The following is a 21,335-nucleotide window of genomic DNA, read 5'->3' on the forward strand; positions in this document are numbered from 1 at the left end:
TGGTGGGTGGAGTTGGGGGAGTGAGTGTTGGTGGGTGGGGCTGGGGTTGGGACTGAGGGGTTGGGGGTGAGTGGTGGGTGGGGCTGGGGTTGGTGGGTTGAGTGGTGATGGGACTGTGGGGTTGGAGGGTGAGTGTTGGTGGGTGGGGTTGGTGATGGGACTGTGGGGTTGGAGGGTGAGTGTTGGTGGGTGGGGTTGGTGATGGGACTGTGGGGTTGGAGAGTGAGTGTTGGTGGGTGGGGTTGGGAGTGTGGAGTTGGGGGAGTGAGTGTTGGTGGGTGGGGTTGGTGATGGGACTGTGGGGTTGGAGGGTGAATGTTGGTGGGTGGGGCTGGGGTTGGGACTGTGGGGTTGGGGGGGTGAGTGTTGGTGGGTGGGGCTGGGAGTGTGGAGTTGGGGGAGCGAGTGTTGGTGGGTGGGGCTGGGGTTGGGACTGTGGGGGGGTGAGTGTTGGTGGGTGGGGTTGGGAGTGTGGAGTTAGGGGGCGTGACTGTTGGTGAGTGGGGCTGGGGTTGGGATTGTGGGGTTGTAGAGTGAGTGGTGGGTGGGGCTGGGGATGGGACTGTGGGATTGTAGAGTGAGTGTTGGTGGGTGGGGCTTGGGATGGGACTGTGGGATTGTAGAGTGAGTGTTGGTGGGTGGGGCTGGGGATGGGACTGTGGGATTTTAGAGTGAGTGGTGGTGGGTGGGACTGGGGTTGGGACTGTGGGATTGTAGAGTGTTGGTGAGTGGGGCTGGGGTTGGGATTGTCGGGTTGTAGAGTGAGTTTGGTGGTTGGCGCTGGGGTTGGAACTGTGGGGTTGGAGAGTGAGTGTTGGTGAGTTGGGACTGTGGGGTTGGAGAGTGAGTGTTGGTGAGTGGGACTGGGGTTGGAGAGTGAGTGTTGGTGAGTTGGGACTGGGGTTGTAGAGTGAGTGTTGGTGAGTTGGGACTGGGGTTGTAGAGAGAGTGTTGGTGGGTGGGGCTGGTGTTGGGACTGTGGGGTTGGAGAGTGAGTGTGTTGTGTTGGGACTGTGGGGTTGGAGAGTGAGTGTGTTGTGTTGGGACTGTGGTTTGGAGAGTGAGTGTTGGTGAGTTGGGACTGGGTTGTAGAGTGAGTGTTGGTGGGTGGGGCTGGGGTTGGGACTGTGGGGTTGTAGAGTGAGTGTTGGTGGGTGGGGCTGGGGTTGGGACTGTGGGATTGTAGAGTGTTGGTGAGTGGGTCTGGGGTTGGGATTGTCGGGTTGTAGAGTGAGTTTGGTGGTTGGGGCTGGGGTTGGAGAGTGAGTGTTTGTGAGTGGGACTGGGGTTGTAGAGTGAGTGTTTGTGAGTGGGACTGGGGTTGTAGAGTGAGTGTTGGTGGGTGGGGCTGGTGTTGGGACTGTGGGGTTGGAGAGTGAGTGTGTTGTGTTGGGACTGTAGAGTTAGTGGAGCGAGTACTGGTGGGGTCAGGTGAGGGGTTAGACTGTAGAGTTGGTGGTAGGACCAGGGATGGGGGTTTGATTGTGGAATGAAGAGCGGGATTGTGGTGTGGGTGTAGGACTGGGGGTCCGATTGTGGGATGAAGAGTGGGACTGTGGGAGGGGTGTTGAGTGGGGAAGATTGTCTCCTCTTTTGACTTGTTGGCGATGTGACCACCAATTCCATGTAAATTACCAGCCTTTGAGATAACCCTTACAATGGTGTAATTTGCCCAGCATTGAACTTATCATTAAATGGTTTTCTAAAAGAAGAATTAAAGGGGCTAAATTATGAGGGCCTGTGCTCCTTGCACAAAGAGGATCCCTGGGTGAGCTAATTAAAAGGTTTGAAATGTCTTTTAAAGGAAGTGATTGAGAGAAATGATTTCCTCGCGTTGGACACTAAACTTCAAACTGGGCATTCAGGGGTAATGTGACGAATTGTCCCCTGACACAAGGGGAATAGAAATCCGGAGGTCTCTCCCAGAAATCTTTGAGGTTTGAGGTGTTGGCCAAGAGAGGGCTGTGGGGAGCATCAACTGAAAGGAGTAAATTTGCGATTGTTGGATGTTTGCCGGTACAAAGGTTACAGTCAAAATGGTGGGTGTGGTTAATATCACAATGAGATCTGGGTGAATCATGAACTAAATGCAGAGCAGGCTGGAGAGACTGAATGGCCTCCTCATGTTCCTATGACAATGCAATGACCTAGTTTTCCTCCCTCCTCCTCCATAGGTAATGGTTACAAATGTCACGTCCCTCCTGAAAACAGTCAAAGCTGTGGAGGATGAGGCCACACGAGGCACCAGGGCACTTGAGGGAACGATAGAGAGCATCAAACAGGAGCTTGCGGTATGTGAGAACTGTCCATCTTTGGTTCAAACCTGCACGTGATCCCATCCCGCTCGTAAACCTGCACGCGACGGCGTCCCGCTCGTAAACCTGCGCGTGATCCCATCCTGCTCGTAAACCTGCACGTGATCCCATCCCGCTTGTATTGATTGTATTCTTTAATAATCACTTCCAAACCTTCAGATCGCTTTAACGTGCTTGCAAATCCTTCTTTTTAATCACTAGGCCATTGGCCATGCCTTCAGCTGCCGAGGCCGTAAGTCTTTGGAATTCATTACAAAAATCTCTTCTGGGACTGTTCCAGAATCTACAGAATTTTGGAAGATGACATTAGTGAATCAGCTATTTCCATAGCCACTCCATTTAATACTGTAGTTTGGAGATTATCAGTTCCAGTAATTTATCCATCAATATTTTGTAATCTTAGAATCCCTACAGTGTGGCAGCAGGCCCTTCGGCCCAACAATTCCACACCGACCCTCAGAGAATCCCAGCCAGACCCATCTCTCTAATCTACACATCCCTGAACACTATGGACAATTTAGCCTGGCCAATCCACCCTGCCTGCACTTCTTTGGACTGTGGGAGGAAATCGGAGCACCCGGAGGAAACCCGCGCAGACCCCACACAGACAGTTGCCCGAGGGTGGAATCGAACCCGGATCCCTGGTGCTGTGAGGCAGCATTGCAAACCACTGAGCCACCGTGCTGCCCTAATATCACTTTCTTTCAGATTTTCCTTCCTAAGAGACCCATGCTTCCCAAGAACAAATAGGAATGTTTTTGTTTCTTGTTCTGTGCATCAAATCACAGAAGAATTATCGTGCAGAAAGAGGCTATTCAGCCCATAGTGCATGCACCAACTCATTAAATGAGTATCATTACTTAGAGCCCATTTCCTGCTTTCTCCCCTCTATCCTTACAGATTATTTCTATTTAAATAATCATCCAGTACCCTTGTGAATTGAGCCTGCATTTCCCTTCATCGTATTTTCAGGCAATGAATTCTGGACCCTACCGACTTGCTGTGTGAAAAGAAACGACCATCTTGCTTCGCGTTTGCTATTTTTAAAGCTGTGCTGTCTCATTCTTGTTCCTTGTCCAAATAGGAACAGTTTCTCGCCAGCCCACACTCTCGAGGCTGCTCATTGTTATGAAGCGGAGATTGACCCCTCCCCCATAGAGAACCAAAACCGAAACACCCAAAGAGGAGCACCTTGCCCTATAATCTGTAAAAGGAGTGTGAAAAGTGGTGTAACCTGCCTTTCAGCAATGTCTAGTGGTTAAACAAAATAAATCCCTGACACTCACTTTAAAATCAACCATTAACAATTCATTTGTCTAACTCTTAACAGTGAACAAGTTAACTAAACTATTAACAACCAGAAAAGATCCCTTCTAACTACTAACTATTCCCAAATAAAGCAAGATTCTAATGGTATATTGTTCCAATAAATGTAAGTCCCACTTACGTGTATAAAAACAGAATTTAGTCTCTTGAAACTGTCTAAGTGCCTGGTTTAAATTGATTGGCTAAATTCAAAATCTTGTTGTCTTGGTAAAAGCTGCTGCTTGGCCTGATAACTGTATGGCCTTTCAATACAAATGTTTCAATTCGGGCATTCTCTGTTTACTTGCAAACTTTCAAGCTGCTGCACACAGATGTCCATTTGAAATCTCTAAGCACAGAAAAAGCACATCATCTTTTAATGGGACCACACAATGTTTTCCCCCCTAGCATTTTACAAACACCAAGTTGTAACTTCCTGCCTCCCAATCCACAAATACACTTCAAGGTTTTAGCAAAGATCTGCAGCTCGAGTCGTGGGTGGGGTTGTTGACTTGCTCGCCGAGTTGGCTTGTTTTTTATTCAGGCATTTCATCACAATCAGCAAACATATAGAATTGGACCCCATATACAAACCCATACAGAACTAAACCAGAATTGCCACTACTCACCATAACAGACCAGACAGTATAAATTCCAAGCAGAGCAAAATAAGGTTCGATCGACCGAGGCTCCGCTGATGATGTTACCTGGCATGGTGATGAAACATCTGAACGAGAACAAGCCAGCTCGCGAGCAAGTAATAGCTTCACCCATGAGTGCTCGACTCAACTTTGCAAAACCTCACCCCTAAAAAAAACCATCATTATGAAAAGATGGCTTCATTTTTGTGCCTTTTAAAACTTTAACACCATTATATTACTACATCCATAACTCCTTAATTTAGAGTTACACATCTTACACTACTTCTGTGTATATATATATATGCAACATTGAACACTACCATTTCTATCTTAGAAGAAGATTTCTCCTTTATACCTGTGATAAAACATCCATGATAATATTTTCACGACTTGCAACATATACAATCTGTAAATTAAATGTTTGTAACATGAGACTCCAATGAAATAATCTGGTGTTCTTGTCCTTAAAACTTTGAAGATTTGTCAAAAGATTTTGATCAGAATGCACATTCATCTCTGATGCAGTGTTTGTAACGTAAACATTAAAATGTTTTAAGGCTATTACCGAACTCTCTAACTTTTTTTCAACAGTTGAGTATTTCTTCTGGTGGATATTGAATTTTTGTTTTGAAAAATAACCAATTGACCTTTCAATTCCACAGTCATCCCCCTGTAACAACACAGCTCCAACCCCAACGGCATCCTGTAACAACGCACTCCAACCCCGATGTCCCCCTGTAACAACGCAGCTCCAACCCCGACGCCCTCCTGTAACAACATGGCTTCAACCCCGACGTCCTCCTGTAACAACGCGGCTCCAACCCCAACATCCCCGTAACAACGCAGCTCCAACCCCGCCATCCCCCTGTAACAACGCAACTCCAACCCCGACATCCCCCTGTAACAACACAGCTCCAACCCCGACATCATTTGTGTCGATGGTGACTTTGAAGGGTTCCAGAAGATTTGGTGCCGTGGTTAACACTACTTTTAAATTCTCAAATGCCACCTGGCATTGTTTTGTGTGTTTTTTTTGAACAAATCAGTCAGTGGTGCCACCACGCTACTAAAGTTTGGTACAAATTTCCTGCAGAATCCGTTTAATCCTAAAAATTATAGCACTTCCTTCTTTGAGGATGGTCTTTGAAATTCCTCGATGGTCACTGTCTTCACGTTCCTTGGTGTCATCCATCCGCATCTAATGTTGTGCCCTGAGAACATCACTTCTGCCTTCGCAAATTCTGTTTTTGCTAAGTTTATGACCAACTTTCTAAAAGACCTCTGCCAAATGCTCCGTGTGATCTTTGCACGAATGGCTAAAGATTCACTAAGTCATCAACGTAGACGGCACAATTAGTCAATCCTGCAACAACTCTGCTCATAAGCCTTTTAAAAAGTAGCTGGTGCATTCTTCATCCCGAAGGCCATTACTTGAAATTGATAGAGCCCATTCGGGGTTGCAAACACAGAAACTTCTAATGCTCACTCCAACAAAGGTACTTATCAGTCACCACGAAGTAAGTCCAACTTTGTGATCAGTGGCTTGTCCTACTTTTACCACATAGTCCTCCAGCCTCGGAATTGGGTATGAATTAGATTTAGTCATGGTGTGACCTTCCGATAATCTATGCAGAATCGTTGAGTACTAGCAGATTTGAGAACCAACACAATTGGTGAACTCTACTCGCTTTGACTCGTCTCTCTGATGTGCTGTTTGACCACCAATTCCACTTCCTTCTGAATCTATGCTGCTTTGAGAGGATTAAGCCTGTAGAGGTGTTGTTTTATTGGAACAACATTCCCCACATCAACATTGTGTACTATAGCATTAGTCCCTCCCGTTCTGTTTCTACATGGGTCCTCATTGTACTGTAACAAGTCTTTAAATTCAGTTCTGTGCTCCTGGGACAGATAACACTCTACCTTATCCCATATCTTAAGGATTTCCTAATTATTCAATTTATTCTGGCACACATCAAAATCCAAATCATCTGGACTTAATTCTTCACTCTGACTGACAGCAATTAGTACGTGTTTCTCTGGTTCCCGTTCCCTGCCAGAATAATGTTTCAGCATGTTCACATGACATAGCTGAAAAAATATTTTCCTATCTGGCGTCTTTAGTAGATAATTCACCTGACTTAACTTCTTCTCAATATGATATGGACTACAGTACCTTGCTCTGAAGGCACTGCCTACTACTGGTAACAGCAGCAACACTTTATCCCGATGGGTAAACATACAAATTTATATTTCTTATCTGTTTCTAGCTTCATTTGGTGCTGAGCTACCTGCAGATGTTGTCTAGCTAATTCACCGATCTGTTTAACCTTGCTGTCACCTCAGATACATAATCCAACTGTGAGATTTCTGACTGCAGACTTGGCAACTTTTCCTTCATTAATTTTAAAGGCCCTCTTACTTCATGCCCAAATATCAGTTCAAATGGAGTCAACTGAGTCGATTCATTTGGAGCATTTCTAATAGCAAACAATATAAATGGGATACCTTTATCTCAATCATTTGGGTAATCCTGGGCAATAAGTCCTTGACATTGTCTTTTGGGTCTGATGCCACCTTTCCAATGCTCCCTGGGATTCAGTATGATATGCACTTGATTTAAAGTGTTGGATCCTGAAACTATCCATGACCGCTTTAAATAATTTGGCAGTAAAATTACACCCTTCGTCTAACTGAATCTCCCTGGGTAGGTAGAGAAGGCAAGCAATCATTCCGTAATCTTTTTTGCCTTGACATTTCATAATGGAATTGCCTCTGGAAATCCAGTAGACACATCCATTTCGGTTAGCAAATACTAGTTCCCATTTTTGGGTTTAGGGAGGGAACCTACACAATCAATTATAATCCACATAAAATGTTCTTCAAATGCAGGAATTTGACATCAAAGGTGTTGGCTTTATTACTGCCTGTGGCTTTGCTACCATCTGGCAAGTTTAAGAGGTACAAGAAAATACAGCCACATCTTTGTACAATCCAGGCCAATAAAATGCTTCTGTATCTTGACCTGAGTCTTCCTCCATCCTCAATGACTTGCTACAGGTAATTAGTGTTCTATCCCACAATACTACTTGTTTGTACTCTACCAGCAACTTCCACCCATTTCTCATCTGCACTAACCTGCCAAGGTCTCTATTTCCCCCTTAGAATTCTATCCTTAAGGTAATCCTGGAATACATTTGGATTCCTTTTCCAAGTAGGCTTTATAATATAAATCCTTTATTGTCTCATCGTTTTATTGTAACCCCATTAAACTGTCAGCACTAAACAACTCTACCTGCTTAGGTTTTTCCCTTTACCATCTAATCAAACAGGCTGTCAGCTAACTGGACCTCAACTCCTCATCTTTCTCTTTGTTTTCCCTTCTTGTTTGAACTTATGGCTGTGGGACCTTGTCACCCCACAGTCTGGAAAATCCAGGGTATTTCTTTTTAATTCCTCCATTCCCTGGTTTTCTCTTGGCTTTCTCTACTACAATGGGCATCACACCCTCCTGTGATCCAGTTATATGATTTCCAACGACAAACTGTCCTCCTGGAATAGCCAATTTTCCCATCATTCCCACTAGTTTTATTTGGACTTTCTAACCTTATCCTACAAAGAGGAACACTAATTCTCTCTCCATTTATTCCACAGATTACTACTCTCTCGGATAATATTTCGGAAGGAGTGCAAATATTTTGACTCTTACTATTAAAAACTAACTCGCTCCCATTTCTCCGAATATTTTAACTTCTTTACCTACTCCCCTATTCCACCTGAGCAAACCTTACCCACACAGGTGAAGTCTTTGAAAAGATCAGGCACTAACTTACCATCCAGCCCAGGACTTGGCTGTGCAGCTCCTTGACTTCTCTTGGGATTTCCTTATTATCTGAACAAACCCCACTGGTTTAGCCTCTCTTCTTCTAACCATATCCTTTTCCCACCACCGTTCTTAAACCACCAGCACTGTGACTTCGTGTGTCTCACCTTATTACACCTGAGGTCTTTTACATCTTTTCCACCCTCTTGGGTTTCTTTTTTTACATGTGGTAAACTGTTCCCAGTGTAGTCTAGTTTTGCTTTTCATTGAAGGATCTCCCCCATTCCCAATTTCTGTCCCTCACGGAATGAAATTGCTGTCGGAAGCTAAATTTCAGTTCATGCCCTAATGCATATTCATCTGCCATCTCTGCAGCTCTTCTCGCTGTTTGAATTTTCTGTTCAACTTTCTCATCACTTCAGAAAGTGGGTTTTTAAATTCCTCCAGTAGAATATCTCTAAAATCCTCAGATGTGTTTTCTATCTTTACTGCTCTCACCATCTATTGAAGTTGCTGTGTTTAAATCTTACAACTCTATATAACCCTGACGTGGTTCCTTCCTTACACTTCTCAACTGTTGTCTATACACATCTGGTGCCAATTCACAGGCTCTCAAAACAGCCTGTTTTACTTCTTCATTTCCTCCTGACACCACCTCCGACATCAGTGCGAGCACCTCACTAGCCCTGCTAGAGTCTGAATTAACATTACCCACACAGTCCCTGGCCTGTTCATCTGTTTAGCCAATTTCTCAAAGGAAATGATAAGGGCTTCTACATCTTTTCCATTGAATTTTGGTAATGTTTTGACATATTTGTACATATACCTACCAGGCCTTTGGCTACAATGAATTTCCTCATCATCCCTCTCCTCCCCAGTAAGCCCAAGCCTACCTTCATCTCCATCTTTTTAAATTGACTTTCCTGTATAATTGCCAATTTTTGAAGGTCAAACTCTCTCTCGTTTTCTTTTTTCTTCTGTCAGAGTGCTTGTTCCCTTTTCTTTTCCCTCTGCTTTTAACTGTAATTCAAACTGTTTCAGTTCACTTTCCCTTTCTTTCTCTTCAGCTCAAACTCTTCTTTCCCCTTTTCTTCAGCTAAGAATCTACTTTCTCTTTCTTTTTCCTCTAACTCCAATTGTCGCATTTGCAATTTATTTTTTTCTAACTTCACTGCACTTGACGACTGTTTCTCTGATATGCCGAAATATTTGACTAACTCAGTCACTATTTCTTCTTTCTTATTACCCCTCATCAAACCCAATTTTAGCCTGACTGCTAATTCTAAAAGTGTCACCTTTTTCTGTCTTTTTAAAATTGCTTGGCAAATTTGGGAAGTGTCTCCAACCCTCAGAACCTCTTTAGCAATGTTAAGAGCCGTTCCCCCACTTTTGATCTAACCAACAACATGCAACAAAAATTAAACAGATTTTCCACTTCTCACGTAAGTTTTATTTAAAGATCTAGGACACTAGTCACCAAACCCCTTTAAATCTGCTGGGACCTTCCATTCACCAAACCTGTTCAAATCTATCCAGATCCCGGACGAGCCCCCAGTCTGTTATAAAATGGAGGTTAACCCCCCCCCCCCCAAGAACTATAATCAAAATGCCCAAAGAGCAGTACCTTGCCCTATAATCTGTAAAAGGAGTGTGAAAAGTGGTGTAACCTGCCTTCCAGCAACTTCTGGTGATTAAATAAAATAAATCTCTGATACTCACATTAAAATCAACAAGTGATCATTTACTTATCTAACTCTTAACAGTGAACAAATTAACTAAACTATTAACAACCCAAATATATCCCTTCTGACTGCTAATTATTCCTGAATAAAGTAAGATTCTAATAGCATACTGTTCCAATAAATATAAGTCCCACATATATATAAAAAAAACTTGTATTTAGCCTCTTGAAAATTACAGCCAGGTTACACGTCTTCCAGAGTGTTCTGTGCCTTCTCTGATGATTCTTCTGTCGGGAATATTAACATATAAATATTTCTTACGATGGGATTGGTCCTAACCATCAGATTTAAATTTATTTAAACTTATAAATTTTGGTACCTAAGTGCCTGGTTCAAATTGGTTGAATTCAAAATATTGTTGTCTTGGTAAGAAGTGCTGTATGTCCTTTCTTTCCAAATGTTTCAATTTGGGCGCTCTCTGTGTACTTTCAAATTTTCGAGCTGCTGCTCATAGACATCCATTTAAATCCCTAAGCACAGAAAAAGTATATCATGCTTTAAAAGGACCATGCAATGTACAAACACCAAATTCTAACTTACTGCCTCCCGCTTGACAAGTACTCTACCCAACTTCACAACATGATGATCTCCTCTTGGCCTTCTCCTTTCCAGAAAGAACAGTCCCAACTTTGTAAACCTTTCCTCCTAAACTGACGTTCTTCATCTCTGGAACCATTCTTGTAAATCACTTCTGAAAACTCTCTGATGTGTTCACATCGTTTTGTTGTGGACCAGACCAGACCCCCTCACAATGTATGAAGAAGGTAGCCAAGACCCAAACCTTTTCTTAATTTAAAGTTTCGTGCCAGGCTTTGCATTCCATATGCAATTTGATTGGTCAAACTACTGGATTGGAAGCAAAACACAGTTTATTCAAACTCTATTGTTAAAATACACCAAAAAAGAAGAAATTAGAATAACTTAATTCTATTGGAAACCTTAACAGAATAACAGATAATTTAATTCCTAAACAGTAACTGTTCCGATATAGTAACCTTCCATAAACATATCCTGAGCAAAGTAAAATAGATTTTCTCATATGCATCTCCAGCAGCTGAAAGAGATCTCAGAGAGGGAATACAGCTTCTGTATCCAGTTTTAAGACCCACAGCAGCTGCTACTGAAAAACTAAATCTAAAAATCCTGGTTCTATGCGAACTTGCCCCACCCAATCAGGGCTGCTTCTGTTGTTCCTGCTTTTTAAAAAAAAATGGAAAACCTCACAAGCTGTTTATTTAATTGGCTTTCAATAAACAACTCAGAACCCCTGGCATAAAACTCTTTTCAAAAATAATAGGACAATGTAGACCCCTTTAAAGCTGTGGTATTGTCACATTTTTTATAATATTGGGTCTGAACATAATACTGCAGCTGTGAAAATAGGACAAAAAAGGTCATTTAGTTTGTTTTGCGTCTTTAATTCCCCTGTTTCAGACTGTAAGGGACCTGAATCTGTGCTCACTAATCTTTTTCTTTGTACATGCTATTGAAGCTCTTACAGTCTACTTTTATGTTCCTTTGAAAGTTCACACGCGTGGTCTATTTTGTTTCCTCTCTTAGTCTTGGACTTGCTTTGCTCAATTCTAAACTGCTCACAGTCTTCAGGCTTGCTACTTTTCTAACAACTTTATGTGACTCCACATTGGGACGAATGCTGTCCTCAGTTTATTTTAGTTAGGGTCCATGGCCACTTTTTCCCTGGTGTTCTTTCAGCCAAACAGAATATATAACTGCTGCAGTTCATGTGTTCATTCCATAAATAATAAACATTGCCTGTTGATGTTTATTTAATGAAGTAACTGAGTCTGTTGCAGCCAACTCATCCCTCATATCATCTTAGTTTCCTTCTAGATTTAGGACCTTAGCTTTGGATCAACCTACTTCACTTTCTAGCCCATTGAAGAATTCTATCATGCCGCGTTACTTTTTCCTAAATGCCCTGTCACAAGCAAGATGAATAATTAACACTTTCTAATTCTAGGATTATTTTTCATTTAACGTATTTTTCTAATCAACCTGTTCAGAGATGTTACTAACACACCTCTGCCTTGGAGCGCCAGGAGCCCAGGCTCGACTCCATCCTCAGACAACTGTTTATGTGGAGTTTGCACATCCTCCCCGTGTCAATGTGTGTTTCCTCCAGATGCTCCAGTTTCCTCGCACAGTCCAAAGATGCGCAGGCTAGGTGGATTGACCATGCTAAATTACCCAAGTGTTCGTGGATGAGTAGATTAGGTGGGTTATAGGAGGATGGGCCTGGGTGGGATGCTCTGAGGGTTGGTGTGGACTTGTTGGGCCGAAGGGCTAGTTTCCACACTGTAGTAAATCTGTAATCTATGTTGAAAAGCTTCAACAAAACAGAATACTTTTCAGCAATGTTCAGGCTGTGCACTACCAAGCAATTGTTTGCATATTGCTACTGTTATTCCAGTAACATAGCCAACTGCCCTACTGATATACATGCAGACTTATAACTGAGAATCTTTCCAGGGAAGAGAGACCTCAGTCACAAGGTTAGTTTGGAGAAGCTCAACTTGCTCTCCTTCAGACATGAAAGGGTTAATTGTAGGTTTGATAGAGATATCCAAAATCACAAGAGAGAAACAGTTCCTCCTGGTAGAACAAGATGCTGGAGATTTAAAATGATTGAGAAAAGAACCACAAGATGACATGAGGTAAAGCACTTTTGGGCAGTGAATGGTCAAGGTCTGAAATACACGGCCTGAGAATGTAATAGAGACACATTCAATTATGGATATGAAAAAGCAGTTGAATAAGGGCCAATTTAATGTGAGAGAAAGATATTCAGGGCTAAAGAGAAATGGCAGGGGTCTGTGCCTAACTAAATTGCTTTTGCAAAGAGCTGGCACATGCTTGATGGGCCAAGTGGCCACCACTTGCATTACAGACATTCCCTGAATCACTGCCCCGTTGTGCCTTTTAAATGATCTCTGTCCGTTGCACAAATAACAGGTTTTCCAGTCGAAGGAGGCACCAGCAAAGACCTACTCACCAGAAGAATTTATTCGCATGACGAAGGGCATCACAACAGCAACTGCCAAGGCAGTGGCAGCAGGTAATTCCTGTCGTCAGGACGATGTGATTGCAACAGCCAACCTCAGCCGGAAGGCAATCATCGACATGCTGACTGCCTGCAAAGTAAGCCTGCATCTCTCTCTGGTCGCCCAGTTACATTTTGAGGCTTGCCTCCCAGGTGTAACAATGCTGAAATGTCAATGTGTTTGTCCCGGCAGCAAGCTGCATACCACGCAGAGGTGGGGGAGGATGTCCGAAACCGAGCCTTACGCTTTGCCACTGAATGCACTGTTGGCTACATGGAGTTACTGGAGCACGTCCTTGTGGTGAGTGTTGTCTCATCTTCACACCGTAGAACTGCTTTTCCTCTGTGTCCAACTCAACAAACACGTTGGGAAAGTTTTAAAGTTGTTGTTGAGATTAAGAGGTGGATGTTAATTGTCTTTGGCAATACATAGATATTGTCAAAGATAGCTGGGACCCTGGGATTGTTAGGTGAAAGCCCTAGGACTGGGCAATTCCGCAAACTGTCTCCACAAAGGAAAGCTACCTGTCAAGGCTTCTATCTCATCAAAAGGATTGGAATCTTTTAAGATAAAGAACCTGCATGAGGTTTTGGAAATATTAAGATAGAGGAAAGATGTTGTTAAACTTGGAAGAGTTCATAAAAGATTTATAAGGATGTTGCCAGTATTTTGGAGGGTTTGAGCTATAGGGAGAGGCTCTATAGGCTGACGTTGTTTTTCCCTGGAGTATCAGCGGCTGAGCCGTGACCCTATAGAGATTTATAAAATCGTAAGGGGCACAGATAGGGTGAATAGCAAAGGTTTTTTTTTCCTGTGGTAGGGAATCCAAAACTAGAGGGATAGCAAGAACTGCAGATGCTGGAGCCAGAGACAAAACAGTGTGGAGCTGGAGGAACACAGCGGGTCAGGCTTTCCTGCTCTTCTGCTGCCTGGCCTGCTGTGATCCTTCAGCTGTTTTCTGTGTTATCCAAAACTAGAAGGTATAGGTCAAAGGCGAAAAGGGAAAGATTTAGAAGGGACAACTTTTTTCATGCAAAGGGTTGTGTGTGTATGAAATAAGCTGTCAGAGGAAATTGTGGAGGCTGGTACAATTACAACATTTAAAAGGCATCTGGATGGGTACATGAACAGGAAGGGTTGAGAGGATATCGGCCAAATGTTGACAAATGGGACTAGGTCAAATTGGGATCTTTGGTCAGCATGGACACATCAGACCAAATGGTCTCCTCTGTGCTGCACAAAGCGTCCCGAGCCGAAACTTCAACTTTCCTGCTCCTCTGATGCTGCTTGGCCTGTTGTGCTCCTGTAGCTCCACACTGTGTTACCTCTGACTCCAGCCTCGGCAGTTCTTGCTACGTCTGTATGACTCCGAAGTTCCTCTCATTGCATCTGGAACATCTGGGGTTTTAGGGAATCATCGGTCTAATCCACGGTGATCTTCTATGAACAGGAACTAGAGCAGACAATTCAAACCCTTTGAGCCTGCTAGACAATGCTGGTTGGATGTTCCTCACCTTTTCCAACTGGGGGAGATTTGGAGGAAACATACGAAGGCTTCTGTTGCTCTTGGTTGTGTCGGGATTTACGTTTGTGTTTTTTTTTGTTTTTCCTGTTGTAAAACTTTGGAATGCTCTGCCTTTGTTTTGGAACAGATTGTTCAGAAGCCCACATCAGAGCTGAAGCAGCAGCTATCTGGATATTCCAAGCGGGTAGCAGCAGCAGTTACTGAACTGATCCAGACAGCAGAAGCCATGAAAGGTCGGCATATTTTTTTCTTTAACCTCTGTTCTTTTGTAAGTTGAGGGCTTCACTGGCAAGGCCAGCATTTTTTTGCCCAGCCCCATTGACCCTTGAGGATGAATGTCTTGGTGGGCCATTTGAGGGGCTCTTAAATGCCAACCGCATCAATGTGAGTCTGGTGTCACATTGAGTAAGGATGACGGGTTTCCTTCCCTGAAGGATACTTGTGAACCCGATGGGTCTTACCAACTGTTGGTGTTAGTTGCCATGCTCGCTATTTTTGAGACAAATTCACAATCCCAGATTAGTAACTGACTTTAAATTCCACTGTCTACCACAATGGGATTTGAACCCATGTCCTCAAACCATTAGCCTAAACCTCTGGACTACTCTTTGTAACTAACCGCGTGACATTACCACGGTGTCTCAGTGGTTAGCACTGCTGCCTCACAATGGCAGGGGGCCAGGTTCGATCTCACCCTCAGGCGACTTTCGTCTGTGTGGAGTTGAACGTTTGTATCTACGTGGGTTTGCTCCAGTTTCCACCAACAGTCCAAAGATGTGCAGGTTAGGGTGGATTGGTCAGGGTAAACTGCCCCATAGTGTTCAGGGCTGTGTAGGCGAGGTGGATTAACGATGGGAAATGCAGGACTATAGGGATGGGGTGGGTCTGGGTGAGATGCTCTTTAGAGGGTTGGTGTAGACTCAATGGGCTAAATGGCCTGCTTCCACAATGTAGGGATTCTATTCAATGAAAACATCCAATTCCAGCATCAATAGAGCAAACGTAAGAACGAGGAGCAGGAATAGGTCATTCTGCCCTTCGACCACTTTCTGCTATTTATTACCATCATGGCTGATTTCATCTTGGCTTCCACTCCACATTGCTGCGAACTCGCAATGACCTTTCAACCCATTACTCACTTCCCTCCCTTATCCCTATGACCCTTGATTTCCTTACGGATGAAAAATCTGTTTTATCTCAGCCTTGAATATACTTAACGACCCAGCCTCGACACACCTTCGATAGAGTTAGGATTAGGGCTAGTGGTAAAGAATTCCACAGAACCCTCAGAGAGCAGAAATTCCTCCTCTCTCTGTCTTAAAACAGGTGACTCCTTGTTTTGAGATGTTACCCTCTTAGCCGAGACTCTCCCAAAAGGAGAAACAACCTTTCTACATCTTCCTTCAAGCTCCCAACGAATCTTGTACATTTCAATGGGGTCACCTCTTATTCTTCTAAACTCCAGTGAGTACAGGCCCAATTCACTTTCCACCTAAGGCAGTCCCTCCATAGCCTGGATCAACTGTGTGAACCTTCTCTGCACTGCCTCCAATGTTGGCCTATCTTTCCTTAGATAAAGGGCCCATAACTGTTCAGTGTTCCAGCTCTGTTCTGATTCGTGCCTTGTTTACCTTTAGCCAGGCTTCCTTGATTGAATACTCCATTCCCTTTATGATATGATAAAGAGATTGGAATAGACTTGGTGAACAGGCAAAACAATGAACAGTGGGTCTCAGTGTGAACAAGGGAAATATCACTTTGAACATGGATAGGACATGGACAGGGCAAATAGCCAAGGGCTTTTTCCGAGGATGAGGGGTGGAACTCCAAAGCTAGAGGGCATAGGTTGAAGGTGAGAGGGGAAAAGATTTATAAAGGACCTGAGGAGTAACATTTTCCTCACAGACGGTGGGGTCTGTATGGAATGAGCGGCCAAAAGCAAGTGCTGACAGTTATAACACTGAAACAATCTGGGTGGGTATAAGGGGGCGGTGTTCCCATGTATCTGTTACCCTTGTCCTTTTGGATGGAAGTGGATGTGGGTTTGTCACAGCAAAGTCCAAGCCTGGTCCTTGTAAACTGTTTGCACACATTAACTCTAAAGTCCTGTTACTGATAGTATTCTGATGAGGTTGCTCTGTACCCTCTTCAAGGGTCCTTCCCAAAGTATGGGGTCAGGGCTGAGATACATGGGGTCTAAGAAGGTGTTTTAACTATCTGAACTGGATTTACTCTTTTGCATTGCAGCTCTGGGGATACTTGCTGATATTCTCTTCATCCTAATTATTCTTATTATTGGTCCATGAACATGTTTTCTCCTTGTGAGGGGGTCTTGGAACAGACTGCACAGTCACAGATTAAACGTTCGCACATTTAAGACAGAGATCAGGAAGAAGTTAGTCTCTCCGAGGATGGGGAATAGTACACATGCCTCTTGAGGCTGGGTCAAGTATATTCAAGGGCTGGGATAGTCAGATTTCATAACGAGAACCAAGGGCTATGGAGACAAGTCAGGAAAGTGGAGTTGGGGGTTATCAGATCAGCCATGATCTCATGAATGGCAGTGCAGGTTCGATGGGCTGAATGGCCTAATTCTGCCTTTTAATGTTCTTAGTGATATAGGACATGGAATTTAGAACTTTGACAATAATTTAATTCATACCAGATCTATTAACACTCTAAATGTAAATATTGTAGCTGATCAGATTATGTTTAAAGCCAGTAAATACTTTTTCAGTAAAGTGAATGTCCAAATAGTCAGATCTTATTATTTCTATTCAGTCGTGGGACATGGGGGTCACTGGCTGGATCAGCATTTGTTGTCCATCCCTCGGTGCCCTTGAGAAGGTGGTGGTGAGCTGCCTTTATGACCCACAATGCCCCTAGGGAGGCAATTCCAGGATTTTGGCTCAGCGACAGTGAAGGAATGACAATGTATGTCCAAGCTGGCGAGTGGCTTGGAGGGGAACCTGAAGGTGCTGGTGATGTTCCTGTGTATCTGCTGCCCTTGTCCTTCTGGATGGGTTTGGAAGGTGCTGTCTGAGGACCTTGGGTGAATTTCTGAAGGACTGTAAGCAACCAAGCTGAAAATGGTGATGCAATCACAGAAAGGGGGACAGACAGGGTGTGGGTGGCACCCTGGGACTACAGCCTTTTGGATCGAAGCACCGTGGCGAGCAGAGAGCCGCCCATTGTGTGTTGAGATCTGCCCAAGCAGTAGCCGGAAAACAGCTGGTACCTGAAGTCTCTGCATGGCCTCGGAGTCCGAATCCGCCTTCACCTTACAGGCCACCAGGAGCTGTGCAGTGGAAGCTGCCACTTGCTTCGCTGAGGAAATGAGCTTCTCCTCACTGGCGTGTCCTTGCACCGATGCATTGGCTGCCTCACACAGATTGCTTGTTGCGGCTGCTACCATCCGGGCCTGGAAAGAGAGAGAGAGAGACAGAGAGGACAAATAAAATGTGTGAAAGACGTCAAAATTTTAGATTTCACACGGCAGCTGGGCATACATTACCGTCGCCATGGACGACGATCCAGTTCATGGAATCCATTCTCTTTCTCAAAATGAGAATAAAAACACGTTCTAGAGTGGATTTGTAGCTCAGGTTGTGGATGTTGTGGTTGGTTTGCTCACTGAGCTGGGTCATTGCTCCACAGATGTCTCGTTACCTGTGTTTATACTCTGGTGCCCGTTGAGCTGGGTTACCTCACTTCCGGTTTTCCTTTGCAATGGAGTGTACATGGGGTCTAGCTCCATGCGTTTGTCGATGGCTTTCTTTGTGAAAACCAGGCTCGATCCCATATACAGACTGTGTGAGAAAACCAGACGTGAGGTAACCCAGCTCAACTGACACCAGAGTTTAAATAACAGGCGAGAAAACACAACGGCGCTTCATTGGAGGCTGCGCTGAGGATGTTACCCAGCAGGGTAATGGAACGTCTGCGGAAGAACAGACCAGCTCGGCGAGCCAACCAATCACAACCCGAGCTACAGATCTACTCTAAAACCTTAGAGCATTATGTCTGCTCAAACTACTCAATATTAAGCAAAACACCATTTGTTTAAATACTGTGCTTAAAAATACATTGAAAGGAAGACAAATATAGAATAACACCTCTGTTGGAAAACTTAACTGAATAATAGATGCAGTAGCTGTGACTAATTAACTGTTCCAAGATGGTGACGTCATTTGAACACACCCCTTGGTATAAAAGCAAATTCAGATACACGTTTCACACATGCACTTCTCCAATCCAGGACGAAAAATAAAAATCAAGAAAAAAAATTCACTGAGAGAAGGAACAAGGCCACATTCACTGAAGCTTCCAACTCTGTCAAGACCCTAACAGCTTGTAACACTACTGAAAAAATCAAAACCCAGAAACCCTGACCTATGATAACTGGCCTCACCCATTCAGACTGTTTTTTAAAAAAAACCCAAGGCCTCCCAAGCTGTTTACTCAAGTGGTATGACTAGCCAGCTTGTGGCCTCCACCTTATAACTTGTTGACTTAGACTTGCCACAGTGTGGAAACAGGCCATTTACCCAATAAGTCCAGACCCATCCCCCCATAATCTTCAGATCCCTGACCACTGTGAGATAAGTTCCCATGACCAATCCACCTAGTGTGCACATCTTTGAACTGTAGGAGGAAACCAGAACACCCAGAGGAAACTCGCACAAACACGGGGAGAATGTGCAAACCCCACACAGACAGTCGCCCAAGGGTGGAATCAAACCCAGGCCCCTGGTGCTGAGAGGCAGCAGTGTTAACCACTGAGCCACCGTGCCACCCTTCCAACTGCACTTCAAAAACACAACCAGGGCAAAATAACCTCTTAAAGTGACAGCGTCGTTACAAGTCTGACCAGACTTGAAATGTTAACTTAAAAACAAAAAAGAACTGGGGATGCTGCAAACAGAAGCAAATTTGCTGGAAAAGCTCAGCAGGTCTGGCAGCATCCACAAAGGAGGTAACAGGGTTCACATTTCCGGGTACAGTGACCCTTCCTCAGAAGGGTAAGGGTTCTGAGGAAGGATCACCGGACCTGAAACGTTAACTCTGTTTCCTTCACAGAGGCAGCCAGACCAGCTGAACTTTTCCAGAAACTTTGTTTTTGTTCCTCGAAATGTTAACTGTTTCTATCTCTTCACAGACCTGATGAGTTTGTCCAGCATTCTCTGTGCTTGTATAGCTTAGCTCCCATTTCTGTGACCATAACTATAACGGAAACTTGGCCATTATCAGACTGCAGTTACACCCTCCGGCCAATGGTACTACCGTTATACCCTGACTGGGTACAGGTTCACCACAGTGTATACATTGACAGCACACGTTCTGGGAAAAATACAACTCATAATCTCATCACTCAGCTCAGGAGCCCGTAGGTGCTTGCAATTAATACGCATCAGTTTGAACCATCTGGAGGGAGATAATGCGATGGTGATTGTCGCTACAAGCCAAATATATTTTTTGAGCCGTGCACTATGACTGGGACTCCCAATCCCAACCTGAGCTGAAATGCAGAGGGTAACTGCTTTCTGAGCCTTTTCTCACATGGGCAAGAGAAATCACGACCCTTTTTTTTAAACAGGACAAGCTGCTGTGTTCCGGTAAAGTGTCCACCCCATCGGTGGAAAGCCTCAGTATGCAGCTATTCAATGTGTTGGTGAATGTGTGGGCATGTGAAGGGTGTAAGTGGTAACAGCAGAGTGGGGTAAAGGAAGGAGTTGGGCTGGGTAAGGTGAGGGATTAAAGGTGTAAAGTGGGCAAACAATAGGGGTAAGGGTGCAGAGTGAGTGAGGCGCAGGGGTAAGGGTGCAGAGTGAGTGAGGTGCAGGGGTAAGGGTGCAGTGTGAGTGAGGAGCAGGGGTAAGGGTGCAGAGTGAGTGAGGTACAGGGGTAAGGGTGCAGAGTGAGTGAGGTACAGGGGTATGGGTGCAGAGTGAGTGAGGTGCAGGGGTAAGGGTGCAGAGTGAGTGAGGTGCAGGGGTAAGGGTGCAGAGTGAGTGAGGTACAGGGGTATGGGTGCAGAGTGAGTGAGGTGCAGGGGTAAGGGTGCAGAGTGAGTGAGGTGCAGGGGTAAGGGTGCGGAGTGAGTGAGGTACAGGGGTATGGGTGCGGAGTGAGTGAGGTGCAGGGGTATGGGTGCGGAGTGAGTGAGGTACAGGGGTAAGGGTGCAGAGTGAGTGAGGTGCAGGGGTAAGGGTGCAGAGTGAGTGAGGTGCAGGGGTAAGGGTGCAGAGTGAGTGAGGCGCAGGGGTAAGGGTGCAGAGTGAGTGAGGCGCAGGGGTAAGGGTGCAGAGTGAGTGAGGCGCAGGGGTAAGGGTGCAGAGTGAGTGAGGTGCAGGGGTAAGGGTGCAGAGTGAGTGAGGTGCAGGGGTAAGGGTGCAGAGTGAGTGAGGTACAGGGGTAAGGGTGTAGAGTGAGTGAGGTACAGGGGTATGGGTGCAGAGTGAGTGAGGTACGGGGTAAGGGTGCAGAGTGAGTGAGGTACAGGGGTAAGGGAGCAGAGTGAGTGAGGTGCAGGGGTAAGGGTGCAGAGTGAGTGAGGTGCAGGGGTAAGGGTGCAGAGTGAGTGAGGTGCAGGGATAAGGGTGCAGAGTGAGTGAGGTGCAGGGGTAAGGGTGCAGAGTGAGTGAGGTGCAGGGGTAAGGGTGCAGAGTGAGTGAGGTGCAGGGATAAGGGTGCAGAGTGAGTGAGGTGCAGGGGTAAGGGTGCAGAGTGAGTGAGGTGCAGGGGTAAGGGTGTACAGTGTGTGAGATACAGGAGGTAGGAGGCGTTGGGCTGTTCAGGAAGTCAAAGGAAGATCAGCCACAGTAGGAGGTTGGGAATTTGTGTGTTGGGGAGGTGTTTATTGTCCAGGTTTTATGGGGTTGTATTCAGGCGGTTACAACCAGGAATTATCCATAACATTCTC

At 44.8% G+C, this 21,335-nt stretch overlaps 1 protein-coding gene across 11 annotated transcripts in view; it reads left to right on the plus strand.

The window, feature by feature from the left end:
* The window catches only part of tln2b (talin 2b), a 357,717-nt gene that overhangs the window by 318,906 nt on the left and 17,476 nt on the right, over positions 1–21,335 (plus strand). For all 11 annotated transcript variants that reach the window (XM_059640204.1, XM_059640207.1, XM_059640203.1 and 8 more), the window contains 4 exons: positions 2,175–2,291; positions 12,800–12,985; positions 13,081–13,188; positions 14,541–14,646. In XM_059640204.1, coding sequence (XP_059496187.1) covers positions 2,175–2,291; positions 12,800–12,985; positions 13,081–13,188; positions 14,541–14,646 — 517 coding nt within the window. The remainder of the gene's footprint in view (positions 1–2,174; positions 2,292–12,799; positions 12,986–13,080; positions 13,189–14,540; positions 14,647–21,335) is intronic.

This window comes from Stegostoma tigrinum, chromosome 36 (genome assembly GCF_030684315.1).
Source record: "Stegostoma tigrinum isolate sSteTig4 chromosome 36, sSteTig4.hap1, whole genome shotgun sequence".
In the NCBI taxonomy this organism is placed as follows: Eukaryota; Metazoa; Chordata; class Chondrichthyes; order Orectolobiformes; family Stegostomatidae; genus Stegostoma; species Stegostoma tigrinum.